At 41.5% G+C, this 16219-nt stretch overlaps 1 protein-coding gene across 3 annotated transcripts in view; it reads right to left on the bottom strand.

Annotated features, from left to right (window-relative positions):
* Window positions 1-2911: 2911 nt before the first annotated feature.
* The window catches only part of LOC142590507 (uncharacterized), a 28371-nt gene continuing 15063 nt past the window's right edge, over window positions 2912-16219 (bottom strand). For 2 of the 3 annotated variants that reach the window (XM_075702686.1, XM_075702687.1), the window contains exon 4: window positions 2912-7431. In XM_075702686.1, the coding sequence (XP_075558801.1) occupies window positions 6380-7431 (1052 nt within the window). In that variant the 3' untranslated portion in view covers window positions 2912-6379. The remainder of the gene's footprint in view (window positions 7432-16219) is intronic. The other variant, XR_012830170.1, reaches the window with a different exon arrangement.

Genomic DNA, 16219 nt, shown 5'->3' with positions numbered 1-16219 from the left:
TGATACTTCAATTTGCATGAACATGCCGTTAATGGCACACTATGCCTAGAGTGGCAGCCATACGGTTTGCCTGCCCAGCACATTATAGAGAATGGGAAAATAATTGTCCATATGTCATCGCACGTAACTCATCAACAGAAGTGGCCCCACAAGAGTAACGATAACACGTCAAAATGGATATATTAGAGGCCGAACAAAGACGCAGCAACAATGCTAAGGCAGATCCAAAGACTCCCCCCCAACGCCCCCAGCCCCGATACTTCTCCCTAAACATGCACGCTTCCCTGCACTCACAGCATTGAGTGTGCAGCAAGACCCCCTCTTATCACCATTCCATTCTCCGTAAGCATTATTTAGCCCCTATGTTGAGTCTGTGTGTAAGCAGGTCAGTACGAAAACGAAGGGAGAGGTTGTGCAGCACTATGCAAAAGCTGACAGGGTATCACTAAGGGCAAAAAGTTTGAGAGCAGCTGCTTTGAGTAACTGTACACTTTTCTAAGAAAGGCATATACGCTAGCGCAAATTCAAACAGAATATGAAGTGATCTATGTCCCTTATTGTGAGCAGAGTCTGTACATGACAAAAAAGATGTATACATAGAACACAATTCGTAATGTCATTTTGCTTCCACACACTTGTAGACAAAAGGATCACTCAGGGCCCCAGAATGAGAAGATTCCAACAAATAAGTAGGTTCATTCGTGTGTGCATTCACATTGCTTATGTTCTAAACGTATCGGATGTGTAGCTTAGCTCGAACTAAACAAGGCATCCACATATTGGTTCTACCTAATGAAACAGAATTTGCCAACAATTCAGGGCCTTAATTAAGAAAAACAATATGCAATTAGCTTTTATTGTGCACATGTAAACCCCTTTTCATGAACAAGGATGTTCAATTAGACAGCGATCTATATGTAGAACATGTCCTAGTGAGCCATGTAACGTTCACAATTTATTGCTAATGAGTACTTTACTGAACACAGGGGCGTTTTGAAGGCATAGTGAATAAACAAGTACTTCGGTGTTGAGCCGTTACGTTAAGGAATTTCACATGGCCATGGCTACTCAAATATGCGCTCTAAATTGATTACCAAAAATGTCTCTGCAACCTTCAGCAGAGCTGGCCTCAGATATCTTAATATAACTAAAGGACTTGTTAAGTAATAATACATTTATTTTTCACAGCGCGTGCCTACATAACTGATACAATACTTGACACTGGTATCATGATGTTGTCAGTGTCATGTGTCACGTCGTATCAGTGTTCACCAATTGTTTCACTGCATTTTTAAAATAGAATGAAATGGCTTGTCGCATTATGCTGGAACATGCTATGAATTACCTCAGCAGCTACACATATCCAAGCATACGCTTCTATAACAGAATGTCATGCAGCATATTGCACACGTATGCATTTTCCCAGTTCATATTTTACTTTTAATACATAGACACCTACATGACATAACTGTGTTGATAGGGATCGAATCCCGGCCACGGCTGCAGCATTTCGATGGGGGCGAAATGCAGTAACACCCGTGTGCTTAGATTTAGGTGCACGTTAAAGAACCCCAGGTGGTCAAAATTTCCGGAGTCCTCCACTACAGCGTGCCTCATAATCAGAAAGTGGTTTTGGCACGTAAAACCCCAAATATTATTATTATTAACTGTGTTGATAGACAATTACTATCCAAATTCACAAGTTACAAAGAAGCTTTGAAAGAATAACCTGCACTGAAATGGCCACATGTTGGTGCAGGTGCCTCTTCACGTGGGTGTAACATGCCAAAGTCTGAAAGTATATGTGTCACCAAAATGGCTGAGTGGATGTGGAGGTAATCCTTAGGAGAGGAACTGGCAAAAAAAAGCCTCACATACTTATTTATTAGATGTAGGTACATTGTTGCCCAATATAGAAGTAATTTTTCGGACTGAATGGAATACGAATCAAATAGTGCCAGAAGTGAAACAAACGTGGAATATGTTTAAAACAGTTATCAAAAATGAACAGCTATTATCAAAATATGTGTAAAACAACAACCACATCCTGGTATTCATAACATTGGCAAGTTCCCGTAGTTCCATTGCACATTATGCATGCAGCATTGTTTACTAAAAGCACAAATGGAGCACAAGGAGTGAATTATGAAATTGCTGGCATACAAAGGACTCTTCAGATAGTGCAAATAATCCCTGTATAGCCAGGAAAGGCTAGCTCCCTGAGAAACATATACAGCCTCTACTACGCACTTTCTCATATTTGATGTCTATACTATGCCCAAGGGGGTGACATTTATAATATGTTTGTTTCCATTTGAGCTTTACTTGTGCACAGGTAATGTTTTAAGTGTTCGAAGGCAATTAGAAAATATTTCTATTTACAAAGTGCCTACTTTAAAGCATCAAACATTCAAACACCCTTAATCAAAACAGTGAATTCTTGGATTTATTATTTTAAAAAACATGTTGTGCACATAATTTTGTTGGTGAGGAAATTCCTTACGGGAGACTGGCACAACTGCAATTCAGAAAGAATCTTTTCAAATGTTGAAAAACAGGATTGGCCCAACTTCTTGCCTTTTGCACACAAATGTATTATACAGCAAAGCTGTATGCACGATTCAAAATGTAAATTTTATAAAAATATTTCTACAGGTATATGTCACATTACTGCTTATAGAAATTAGTTGAAATAAAATGTAGGAATGAATTAGGCATGGTGGACTTGACATTTCACTCAGGACTCAAATTACTCCTGTATGTTAGCTATAGCAAGTTCTTTCTGTGTTAATAATGAACTTCCAACTGCCATCACTTAACTTCTCTTGCAGCCCCAGATACAATAAAATTCTAACATCCCTGTATTGCATGCTGCCATTGAAGCACTAAAATACCAAGAACAGACAAGGAATACTCAATAAACAATGGCATTTATTTGGTGCTCTGATGAAACAGACAGTGGAAAGCTAACTTACTGAATAATAAATTGCTCTGAAAAAGAACCTATCTGTAAAAAAACAAAAGGTGCAAATAGACTAAGATCAAGAGCCCGCAGGGCGAACCATGTATACCAGAACCTAGAAGCAACAATACATCAGTAGGTCTAACAGAACAAGTTCATATCTCCCAACAGCACTACCGAAAAAAAAAATGAAAAAAAACAACAACAACACAGTAGTTACAGAAATCAGATCATTCACACTTATGTAGTGTATTAATAAGTATTAGAGTGAATATATATATTCTGTAGAGGCATGCAAACAGAATTTTTGAGATCGAAAGAAATGTTGAATACTTTTCTAATAATAAAAAGTCACATATAACAAAGCAAATTGCTGATTTTACTGACATCATTATATCAAGGTTTAACTGCATTTTTAATTTTTTCTCAGCTATAACGGCTTTGTGTGGGTCAGTTCTCGTAATTCCTTTTGCTCTGTGTTACATAAGATGTTGAGAAAAGATCTAAAGCAAGTATGATGACCCCAAAAAAAAGTGTTCCAGGGACACTTTAAGCGGAAGCTTAACTCAAGGGCTTCTATCTAAATACATGGGAAAGGAGAAATTGTTTTTCTGGACAACTACTGCGCCAAATCTGATGACGTTTATTGCATTTAAAAGAAGCAGTTGGAATCTAGTGGCTGTTGGTAGTGAATTTTTTATTTAGGCCATAGACCTTTTCATAAACATTGCTAAAAATTACAACTTTTCAGAAAACAAAATTAGCAAGTTTATAACTCCTAACACAGCAATGAAAAACAAAATCACATATCTGCAAAATACATCGAATAGGACATCTAAAGCTGACAAAATAGATGTATTAACAAGGCTTTCAAATATATCACTAATATGTGAGTAGGACTTTTGCAGAACCCTCGTAAACAATGCAACAGGTTAACGAAAGATATTTCATTTAATTTATTTCATTTATTTTCACCTTAAAGGCCCAGAGGCATTACATCAGAGAGGGCTTTTTCCTTGCGACAATGTCGGAACAAATGTACAGAACAATAAAGAAACAACAATAAAAAAAACAAGGCAGGAACAATTGTGAAAAAACAGGTACATTGTGTTGGAGTAAGGGTGGGTAGGATCGGTAATTAGGCCCCCAATGTGGTTTTTAACATTTCGTGGAATGGTTTTTGGTCAGTGCATGAGGCAATATCTTCTGGGAGGTTGTTCCAATGGGTTATTGTGTCAGCGAAGAATGAAGTGTTCATGGCAGATGATCAGGCGATAATGTATGCTATGGGACAATTGAGGCTTAAGCAAGTGGATGTACGTAATGGTGGATTTAACAGGGAATGCCTGGAGTACAGATGGTAATAAAAGCTGTGAAGCAAGCACAGACAAGAGGTGATCCGGCGGGAAGCAAGAGAAGGTAGTTCAAGTGTATGTTTTAGTGCGGCTATGCTGGTTTCACTAGTCACTGGAAGTTACAAACCGAGCGATGCGATCTTGTATTGCTTCTATGCCATAGGTAAGATATGATTGGGAAGGGTGCCAGCTAGATGATGCATATTCTAACTGCGGACGTATGAAAGTTATATATGCTAGCTTTTTTATTTGTGGTGATGCGGTTTCCAGGTTACATTTTAAATGTCCAAGGGTACGTGAAGCATTCGAACAGATGGTGTCAATATGAGTTGACCATGACAGTGTCGATGTCATGGGAAGGCCGAGGTATTTGTAGGATGGGGCATGAGACAGCAGCTGAATTTATTGTGTAGGTGCGACTGGTTAAGTCTGGTTGTGGGTGAATGACAAAGCTTTGCATTTATTAAGGTTAAGCGGCATGAACCATTTCTCACAACATACTGCGATGAAATCGAGATCATGTTGCAGTGTGGTGATCTCATTTGAGCATTTCATAGGGGAATATATGACACAATCATCCGCGAAAAGACGCAACTTATTCTTAACATTAGCAGGTTAGTCATTGATGTAGCTGGGGAAAAGTAGAGGCAATAAGCCAGCGCCTTGTGGCAGACCCGATGTTACGCTGCTAAGGGACGAATTATGGTTATTTGCAGCGGTAAACTGTGCACGCCGTTTTAAGTGTTCAAGCCAGTAAAGCAAGCTGTCTGGGACTCCGATGTGAGTTATTGAAGTAGGTGATTGTGGGAAATGCGGTCAAATGCTTTCGAGTAATCCAAGAAAATTGCATCAATCTGCAAGAGAAGGTCCATGAATTGCAGAATGTCATGGGTGAACTCGGCGAGTTGGGTCTCGCATGAAAATAGTTTTCTGAAGCCGTGCTGGTGAGGGTAAAAGAAGTTGATAGATTCCAGGTGAACCATTAGGTTGGATGAGATTATATGTTCTAGTAGTTTGAAAGGAATGCTGGTCAGAGAAATTGGGTGATAACTTATAGCACGGGAGTGGTCGCAAGTCTTAAAAGATTGGTACGACATGAGCCATTTTCCAGTCGTCGGGCAAGTTTTCTGTCCATAAGGATCGCGTAAATATTAGGTGTAGTACCTGGTTAGAAATGTTACTGGTGTTAACAACTATTTTGGCATTTATATTAACACATTAAGTTAAGGTGATTAGTTTTAGTGAATTAATGAGGCTATGTATCCCATCAACGTTGATCTTGACGTCCAGCATTAATTTTACTGAAAGTGGTGGTATTAGTTTAACGGGAACATCATTAGTGTTGGAGAAAACTGAGGTGAAGTAGTCGTTAAGAGTCGACGCGCGTTTCTCAGAGTTAATGAGGTTGCCACTGAATCTATTAGTTCAATCTGCCTAGAATGTGTCTTTGCTGAAAGTGCCAGAATTTATTGGGATTTGAGTGTAGAATAGTCTGCAGTCTAAGTAGTCTGCAGAATAGTTGTAGAATAGTCTGCAATGTAAACTGATACATCAAATCTCTCGGCTTTGGATGATCTACTGTATGGAGTTTACAAAACTATGATATTTATTCGAAGTGCAGAGCTACAAATTTATAAACGTCTCGTTCCAACCTTTTCAAATTTTTGTAAACTCCTGTTATTACATTCAGGACTTAAATCAAAATTCTGCTTCCAGCAGCCACTAGAATATAACTTCTCTCAAGTACAACAAATTTCATTATAATTGGCTCGGTGGTTATCTCAGAGAGGCGTTACTGCATTTTACATGTATTTGAATAGGCAGCATCAAAGTTAGGCTCGAGCTAAAGCTTCCTCTTAGGAGCACATGGATACACATGGGCTACTTGATGCAGCAGAACAGTTTGCAACATGCTACACATTTGTAGATTTATACTTCAGACTCTCGTTCAATATGGTTGTTGACCTATCCTACAGTATCATGGTGCTGTGATCTCTTATGTCTGCAATAGTGATGAGACTGCATAAAGGACTTGGAGCAGACGGTGCAACTATATGACCGGTCACCTGTATGAATGGGCTGGTGTATCTTCAGGGCATTCTTCAACGAGAATCTCTGAAGGCATAAAGGGCACTGAAATGGCTTCTCGCCTCATGTGTTGCCTAAGGTGGCTCTTTTGTGAAAAGCTCCGGGAGCATGAAGGGCACTGATATGGTTTCTCACCTGTGTGGGTGCGCAGGTGGACTTTCAGGTGACCCTTGTATGAGAAGCTCTGAGAGCATGAAGGGCACTGATATGGCTTCTCACCTGTGTGGGTGCGCAGGTGGACTTTCAGGTGAGACTTGTGTGAGAAGGCCTGAGGGCATGAAGGGCATTGATACGGCTTCTCGCCTGTGTGGGTGCGCAGGTGGACTTTCAGGTTACGCTTGTGTAAGAAGCTCTGAGAGCATGAAGGGCACTCGAATGGCTTCTCGCCTGTGTGGGTTTGCAGGTGGTCTTTGAGGTGGCCCTTTCGCGAGAAGCTCTGAGGGCACGAAGGGCACTCAAACGGTCTCTCGCCTGTGTGGGCACGCAGGTGAACGCTTAAGTCGTATCTGTTTGAAAAGCCCCGAGAGCATGAAGGGCACTCATATGGTTTCTCACCAGTGTGGATGAGCAGGTGGGCTTTTAGGTGACCTTTGTGTGAGAAGCTCCGAGAGCATGAAGGGCATTGATATGGCTTCTCGCCTGTGTGGGTGCGCAGGTGGGATTTCAGGTAGCCCTGTTGTGCGAACCTCCGAGAGCATGAAGGGCACTCAAATGGCTTCTCGCCTGTGTGGGTGCGCAGGTGGGATTTCAGGTAGGCCTGTCGTGCAAACCTCCGAGAACATGAAGGGCACTCAAATGGCTTCTCGCCTGTGTGGGTGCGCAGGTGAACACTTAACTTGTGTCTGTTTGGCAAGCTCCTATGGCATGAAGGACACTGAAATGGCCTCTCGCCAGTATGGATGCTGGCAGGTGCTTCCAGATGAAACAGTTCATCAGCCTCATAGTCCCATAGGTGACATTGGTGGAGGCAACCTTGCTTTGAGGTGTCGCATTTGGCAGTTGACGGAGAAATAGAATGTCTTGATGCTGCAAGAATAAAACGAAAGTAGGCAAGAGTTATTATGAAATGCCAAAAAAGAATGCACATGCTAAATTTAGCGACAAGCTTTCTTTTTTTTATTATTTGGGAGATCTTCACAGTGACTTCAAGCATGATGAAACAAAGAACTCCTGATAGCCATTTTTAATTTCATCAATATTTCTGTATTTGAATGCTTCATGACCGTGTTTGTGAAGTGCACCTATAAAATACTTATATAAGTATTTTACAGAAAAGTAAAAAATCATAAAGTGGCAGAATATGGTGTGTATGACGAATCTCAAATTCGCATGAACCTCGGAGAACACTTTAAAAAATGCTTTGACCAAGCTTGCTCTCTCATCCTCAATGAGCACTTGAGGTCCGGAGGCCATATTTGGCACTTGCAAAATGTATTATGATTCACTGACACAAGAAATTTGTCTCATACGAGACTCCATCAGTGGCTTTTTTCTTGATCAGATGCTGAACTTTGGCAACGTTTTCATAAGTTGAGATTGCAAGGAGCTGGCCGGGAAATACCGTAATTTTGCCCATATAACCCGCCAACAAGTACAACCCGCATCCTCTTTCAGAACAGCCAAGAAAGAAAAAAAATATTGTGCGTGTATAACCCACAGAAATAACTGCATACAACCCTCAGAAGTTTACAAAAACAGTATCCATTGGGGATAAATGATTTGTCCATGCTGTATCTTCAACCAGTGAATCTGCTTTACTGTTTTGAGAGACTGAAGCTGGGCCATTGAGTGCAGCTTATCGTGATCCAAGTTATACTTTGCCAGCGCCATGTGCTATATTCGCAAACTGCTAAATGCAAAATGGCGACCCATGAAGAGGAGAATGACTGACAATGCAGGAGGGGAGAAAGGAGCTTCAACACAGAGGGGTGCAAAAACAGTGCGCTACCCCAGGAGATACCGAAAGTGTGAGTAGCTGAGAACCTTGCCTTGAAGTGTGGCTTTGTGGCAGCACAAGCTGTGCTGCCATGGAGCCACACTTCAAATATTAATTCCAGTAATCTGCACCCCAATCCTGACTTTACTGTAAAATTTTTACTACGTTTGATGCGGCTTATAGGTGCTAAAATACGACAATTTCTTTTTGAGTGCACTCTGCTCCTAGTGCCCTGCCATCCCAAAATAGTGGCAAATGATTGCTGGAGCTGACGAGGAATAGCACAAAAAAAAAACGCCCCCTTGACGAAGCGTGATGCATTTAACACACGAAGAGGTGAATGTATTGTAGTGTTTGTGAAGGGAGGCACTGAGCATCGTCGGTGGCTTTGAAGGAACGACACACACACTAGTTTTACGCCGCACCCAATTTACCCCTCGGTTGCAGCAAGGGTGTTTAAACATATATAGTGGGGCGTCCCCTGGGGACGCCCAACAGAACAAAGTACTATAATATTCAACAGGTATAACAAAACATAACCTAAACACAGCTGGATAAAAACAAGGGAGGCAAGTGTATGCAGTGATGGAAGCGGCATTTTGCCTTTTGGAGCAGCTTTCAGAGCAGCAAAAATTGCAATTTCGAGAAGAAACATATGCTTCTGGAGCAGAAAAATCTGCTGTTTGGAGCAAGAAAAGAATGCTTTTGAGCTGTAACTTACTGCTCCGGTGCAAAAAGGAAGCACTGTGTAAGTTAGTACTTTTTGAATTAATGCTTTAAATATGAATTACGCAATTCTGCCAGTATTTCTTCCCCAACTTGTTCCAATCTTGTGTTATTATACAAGAGGACTGAGATAAGCACCAACTCAATAGTAATTCACAGTTAACTCTGCATTTCAACAAAAAGTTAACTCTGCCACCCTCACGCTGTCCTTGGCTTCATTATTCATTTCACCTGCTAAATGTTCTATTATAGCACTTCATCTGCTAAACAACTAAGCTGAATGCACATAGCCACCCAATTCTTTATTAATATGGTGCAAGCACTGTATCCTCGCAGATTAAACATACTGCGTAAGGAAAACCCCATGCACTTGAAGCTCATGCTAGTCAAAGCGTATGGTCTTCCAGGATGTTCCAAGCAAAGCACTGGCACACCACTTATTTGACGCTGACACGATGTTAATAAATAACTGGGTGGCTGTACTATATTGACAATATATATTCCTCCAATTGAAATTACTAGCTGAGCAAGTTGGTAGTTGATCAGAAGCACGACTAAGCAGTGAAAATACAGATGGAACAGCAACAATGATACCACTGAGACGGAGCTGGTCTTCAGGGCACAAAAAACTGCTTTTATAGCACGAGTGGCATGAAAAATTTACTCAATTTTGCCCTGTCCTGCGCTTGACTGATATACTACATGCTTGAAATGCCACAATGATGGATACCGAGGAGGTAGTTCGGTTTTGCTTGTCTTGCAGCTTGATGCATGTCGCACCCCATCACAAGATGTAGGTATATGTGCACGACCTTTGACTCTGCAACCCTGTCCGATTAGGCTCTGGTGCACGAGCTCAGTTTTGCGAAAGCCTTCATAGTAGCTGCCAGCATGTCATCCGCAGACCCAATCTCGACCTGCGGCAAACAGACTGGTGCATGATATCAAAACCAATCACTGAGGCACTTTACTGGTTTGAACAAACTTGAGGCCACCTAGCTGCAACAACCGGCTGCATGGCCACCACCACGTCGGCTAACAGTGAATTTTTGTTATGGCTATACAATGCAAGCAGCTTAAACATAGGCCTAATCAGCTACACTTTTGTCAGTATCCTACGTCGAGACTTGCTGTTTGGTGCAGACTTGACCAGTATCTTCATAGCTGCCATGCGTCATTTATAAAGCCATGCAGTCACTTTGCCAACAAAAAGGAGGGATAGAGGACAGACTGAATAGTGTAAAAATTGTTCACAGACACCATGTCTGCGACTTTGTGCACATTATGTTGAAAATATCGAACAAGACACCGTACAGTGTCCGAAACAATAACTGCCATTTTACATTGGTCATACATAATCAAGGGTTCGACGAAGTTCTCCAGACGCCTCAAGGAACATAAACGTGACGTAAGAAATAATAGTCACACGACGAACACCATTGCCGAGCATGCGCAGGAACATAGTCACAAGATTGATTGGGACAATGCCACTGTTGTTGCCAAAGAAAAGAACCTGTCATCCCGACGGCTGCTAGAATCTCTAATCATTCAATCGACGCCAGCTACTATGAACCGGACACCAGGGACTAAGCCTGCCGTTTATGCACGTTCATTACGTCACGTGCTGGCTATATAAGTGACCACGATTTCCTGTCCAACTCAGTGAACGAGGAACCCGTACGCGGTTCCGAAACGTCAGATTATTCCTCAGACTTGGTCAGTGACCGTGATTCCCTTCATTGGTCATACAAGAGAGGAGCGCGGGGTCTTGCTCGGCGCCAACGTGATCGCTTGCTACAGCCTGAAACACGATGCTGTCCCGTGTATAGCCGTGTATAGCCGTGTCCCGTGTATGCTGTCCGATGCATAGCCGTGTGCGCTACTATTTGTCTTTTGTTTTGCGTCACATAAGAATAGTGCACTATGAATGTACTATGAACCATAAAGGCTAAGAACATTTGTATTTCTTTCGTTTTGATGTGTTTTTGTGTAAATTCCTTTCAGGGAGAGCTTAATACATTTACTAACATTCGTTGCATGATCCAAAGGTCAATCTTGTGTTAATCCATGTAAGTGCGGTGTTAATCGTTCCTTAATCTTACCAGGAAATTTCAAGGCTTCGGGCTACCTGACAGCAAGAACTCCGCATACTGCCGTTTCCCTCTTCAAACATGATGCTTCACATTTACACTACATAAAATACGTAAAACCCAAAAGCAAGGGAAGCTACGTAGATTGACCCGTGTAGCTAATAAGGAAGTGCTTCACTGTCAGAAGCAAAATCTGGGAATCGTCGGCATCCTCACCCGCATACAACAGCAAAGCAGCTGAGAAGCAATTAAATTAAGTATGGCGTGTATCCTCCAGAAAGAATATATGGTCAATACTGCGGTTGTTCTCTACATGAGCAACACGATTGTCCGGGACGTCACGTGAGGGACCATAATTTCAAATGGAAATGATGCTTCGACATTCTGTGTCAAAAGAAATGGAAATTCAACACCGCAATGCAGAAACCACAAAGTTTGTTCGAGTTCTTGTAAATCGCAGGAAGCCAACATCAGAGAAGCCATCATTGATGTCTATAAAGTGGTTCCATGTATGCCGAGGTTATTGCAGAAGCCAAACAATATCTTCAGCCGACCATGCAACATGCATATTCACGTCACGGGTGTATTCCAGGAAACTCTCGAGTGCGAAGAGCAGTCTGTCTAATCTCTGCCATTATATCAGCCTGTTTTGTTGACCTCTGCTGACATTACAGCACTTGGAAATACTTGGTACGATTGGTAACATGCTTATCATACTCAACTACTATTTGCTATAGCACTACCTTCCATTTTGCTAAGGTATTTTTTCTAATTTAAAGCTAAACAAGCGTTCACTGTAGCTACTCTCCTTAAACCCCTTTTGTATATAAAACAAAAAATTTTTCTCTACTGCTTCTTTCTCATATAGTTAAGTTTTCAATAGATATTTTGATGGGGGCAAAATGCACAACCACTGTCTCTCGTGCATTGGGGCCATGTTAAATATCCCCTGGTGTTACGAATTATTCCGGAGTGCACCGCTACAGCGTGCCTCATAAACAAATTGTGGTTCTGGCATGTAAAACGCCAGAATACTACAATTCAATTCAATAGAAAAGACGCCTGGCTGTTTTGCACAGGAAGTATTTTGGCAACTAACATTTGAATGTGTAAGTAAAGAGCTTTTTTTTTTATAACGTAGTTCAAACACAACGTTTAGGGTAGAGCACACGGACCTGAGCATTCCTTCTTTGTAGCAGACGACACTTCAGCAAGCACACTTAGTGTGACTCGGCCTCCTTAGGCATACTTCTGTTTTATAACGCCGCTTGATGGGCAGCAGAAGTGGTAGCCATGCAGACTAAGGTTAGCCCCTTTGTTTTGATTCCTGTGCCAGTCAATTTAGGTGCCATACAAATTATTGCAGCAAACAAGAATGCCGAGTGCCGTTGAATTTATCCGAATCAGCCGTCAATTCTCAAAGCCAGTCAATTTATGTAAAGTGCCAGTAATTTAGTCCAAACACGATACACTTCAAAAGCAATCGAAATTCAATGCAATCAAATTTCTGCAAAGAAGCCGAGGAGAGGGTTTTAGTAGGCAACTTTATCAATTTTTAAGCCTTTTTTCGCCAGAGTGGCACAAGAGGCATTAATTGACTGGAATAAATAAATTGAAACAAAAATGTTAACCTAGCAGAAGCAGCGTTTCATCAATCGGCTTGCAGCAGATCGATGGGAAACGAGCTAATTCGTCTTTTTTGTCTTACAGCCTTCATATAGTACCATGGTTAGTACATTATAACTGCTTTCAGATTCTTATGAAGCAATTGACGATCCGCGCTGCAACAGCTACGCCTTAGAACACAAATGCTTACCATAAAAGCTATCAGTTGATCTGTGAGAGACCAACCTTTATAATATCAACTCTCTGTTAGCTCTTAGAAGACTATCCACTTTCTTTTGCATGCACCGCTGAGCAGTTTTTACGTATCATGGCACTTTAGGGCAGCTTGCATAAAAGTGTAATTCTGCCTGGCACAGGCAGCGCACTCTACTCGCAAAATGTGCAGCATTAACTCTTCCGCGGCCTCTACCAACAGTGCCCGGTCATGCTGTTTCTTGGGAGATGCCCGGTGGTGTCGTGAAAAGATCATTTCAACATCTCACTAGAAAAGCCTTAACACCAGCCTTGAACTTCGAAAAAGCTTCTTCAATTGGACTGAAGAATGGGCTGTACAGCAGCAGCCGCCTTACTGAGTGCTCAGTAGTGCCGAGGACACCTTCCTCAGCACAGCAGTGGGCCTCAGCGCCAGGTTCTTGATGACGAACCTTCCTGGACACATTGTCGAGAAATTCGCTGAATACAGTCCAGTGGATCTTTTCCACTAAAGTCCAATGCAGAAGGCCATTTGCAGACAGGCAAGCCAAAACATTTACACTTGTGCCCTTCGTGCTGGTTGCAAGATGAATAGCTGGGGCAGCTCGTCTTGCTATGCCAAAACTTCTTGCACACCACACATTGAAGCTCGTTGAGTCAATGTAGTGTCGCTTGACTGTAGTCCCCTTGTTTTGAAGCCATTGAGCAAATTTGCGGCGCTTTTCCTTGAAATCAGGAGGGTTACGGTGAACCTGCCTCTGAGTTACTAACTGAACCGTATAACCATAGCCCCCAATTTGCTTATTTTGGTACCGGGAAACTTCACTGTGAAGCACATCCTAATTTGCATAAGCCTAATGGATGGATTCTTTTGCATAATTTCATGCAGCGTCTCCACCACATCTCGGCCAAACTTTTTTGATGAACCACCATGTTTCTAGGCTGTTTTTCAATCTGTCACAGCAATAGAGCGCACCGTCTCTATATATATTCCCAGTGTTTTGGCCAGCTGCTTCAACCCACCACCACGTTGGTAGGCATCAATGATGCAGAAATGATCCACAACAGAAAAGCGAGCTTACTTGGTCATCTCTTGATCAGGCATCTTTCTCAGTCGCCCAGATGCTCACAAGTTGCCTTCCACCATAGCACCAATTTTCAAAATATTCACTTTATATAAAAGTTCCAGTACACCACTCACAACAATCACACAATGCCCAATGCTGGTCATCTGCCTGTCATGCAACAGTGTCCCAACAGTGTCATGCAACAGTGCCCCTGACCCATGCAACAGCAGTATTAGTCATATTAGAGTCTGTATTAGTTGGAATGGTATTCTGTCCTCTTGAATGCCAGTTCAAGAATTTATCTTTTGTACAAAAACGCCGAGATACTTTTAAGATGGAAGCTTTTGCCATCTGTTTTTTTTATACAGAAGTGTCTGAATTACGATGTCCAGAGGATTGCAACAACAGCCAACAGAAGAGTGCAACTCCCTTGATCATCTGCTCGCACCTTGCAAGGAATTGCTTGCGCTATCTTGCACCTTTGGCACAATTTGTGCAAACAAATATCAGCTATGCTTCGCTTCTCCTTCTTATGTTCGGTGATCCAGCGAAATGCTTTAACACACATTATGAGGCTGAAGAATCAAAATAACCTTGAACTTTTGCTGTGCGACACCAAAGCGCTCTGACGGTCGGAAGCCTAGCGTATAGATCAGCCTGGCTTCTTGTGAGCCCAAAGTATAGAGGGATTTCCTACTTTTACCTAGTACATTGTCAGCAGCATGGTAAAGAATGGAAGCGGAGCTGTAATACATAAAACGGAAAATTCATTGTGCCTATTTGAAGGGGTTCTAGCATCTCTTAGTTATCATAATTGAATCATTGTTTAAAAAAGTTTTCATTTGACATCCATGAAGCTATAACGCATAAAGTACAAGAACACCGAACGGAGCTTATCAGTAGTGACCATTAATGACTCTGTAATACAGATTAGGAATGTTGACTGATTCAAGATCATTAATTGCCACTTTCATTTGAGCCATCGACGACGTGCATGAATGATGGCTGCGACTGCCACAGTACACAAAGTGATCTGTCATCACTAGTGACTCAATCTTAGCATCTCCTAGTTATTATATTATAGTTATTGAATCGCCGTCTGAATGACGCTTCATTTGGTATCTATGATGCTATTCTGCATGAAAGTAAAACATCACAGTGAGCGCATCACTAGCGATCACTGATGACTTGCCATTATCAGCTGGCAGTGGTAACAAAAATGCGCTTATTTTATTACAACTGGATTGATACCAATGACTGCATTCACGAGCGAAAGCTGACGCTGTGACAGTAAAATAAGTGAATAATGTTCACCAGTGACTTTTCCTCTCTATTGATTGCTAGAATTGTCAACTGCTATGTCACTCTCACAACAAAGGAGAAAAAAAAAACTCCAAAAGCTGTCATTAGTCACGTGAAAGAAAAGCTACTGGTCTCTCACCTGGCCCTTTTATTTTAAAGGTATTAACCCCAAATATTTTCACAACGTTTTAGTTCCCTTCAAATCTAAAGGTTCTTGTATTACGTTGTGCTTGGATTAAATTCACTTGCAATTGGATTATTTTGGCTAGTGTTTGGCAATGGTGCTTGTATTGAATTGGCACTCGGATTAAATTGACTGGTGCTTGGATTAAATTGAGCGGGAAAGCCTGTAGAATATGTATTTGCCATTTGGGATAAGAATTGAACATCACAGACCCTTGCACTTAAGAGATTCAATATCGAGCACTTGGCTTTATTTTATTTTACTATTTCTGATATTCTAGTGTAACATGCATGAAAAGAAACTGAATCTTCCAGATTTCATAGTGCCTCAAATGTGCTTGCCTTTTCCTATTACACAAAGTTTATCACTCCAACCTTGTAATAAAGAAACAACACATCATACCATCTCTCTGTGTTTCATTGATATTTGACTAGCATTTAAAATTGGCATGCTAGCCACCAAATGATCAGGTGTCATGATCCTTTCTTGCCACGGTGAAAAAAAAAGAAACAAGAGCGAAACTACAAAAATAGTTCCTCTTTTGGGCACTGAATGGTACTAGCTGTCCAGAAGTTCTCTGAGCACGGCAGGATTTTAAGTTTGAACCAATGGCAATACGTGTTAAAAGACAGAAAAGTTTTAAATAGGGGTTAACAAAAGCACTTTAGGGCCCAAAAAGTCCTTGCACGCA

Source organism: Dermacentor variabilis, chromosome 8, assembly GCF_050947875.1.
Source record: "Dermacentor variabilis isolate Ectoservices chromosome 8, ASM5094787v1, whole genome shotgun sequence".
Taxonomy (NCBI): Eukaryota; Metazoa; Arthropoda; class Arachnida; order Ixodida; family Ixodidae; genus Dermacentor; species Dermacentor variabilis.
The sequence above is the reverse complement of the archived record's forward strand: the minus strand, read 5'-3'. Positions and strand labels throughout refer to the sequence as shown.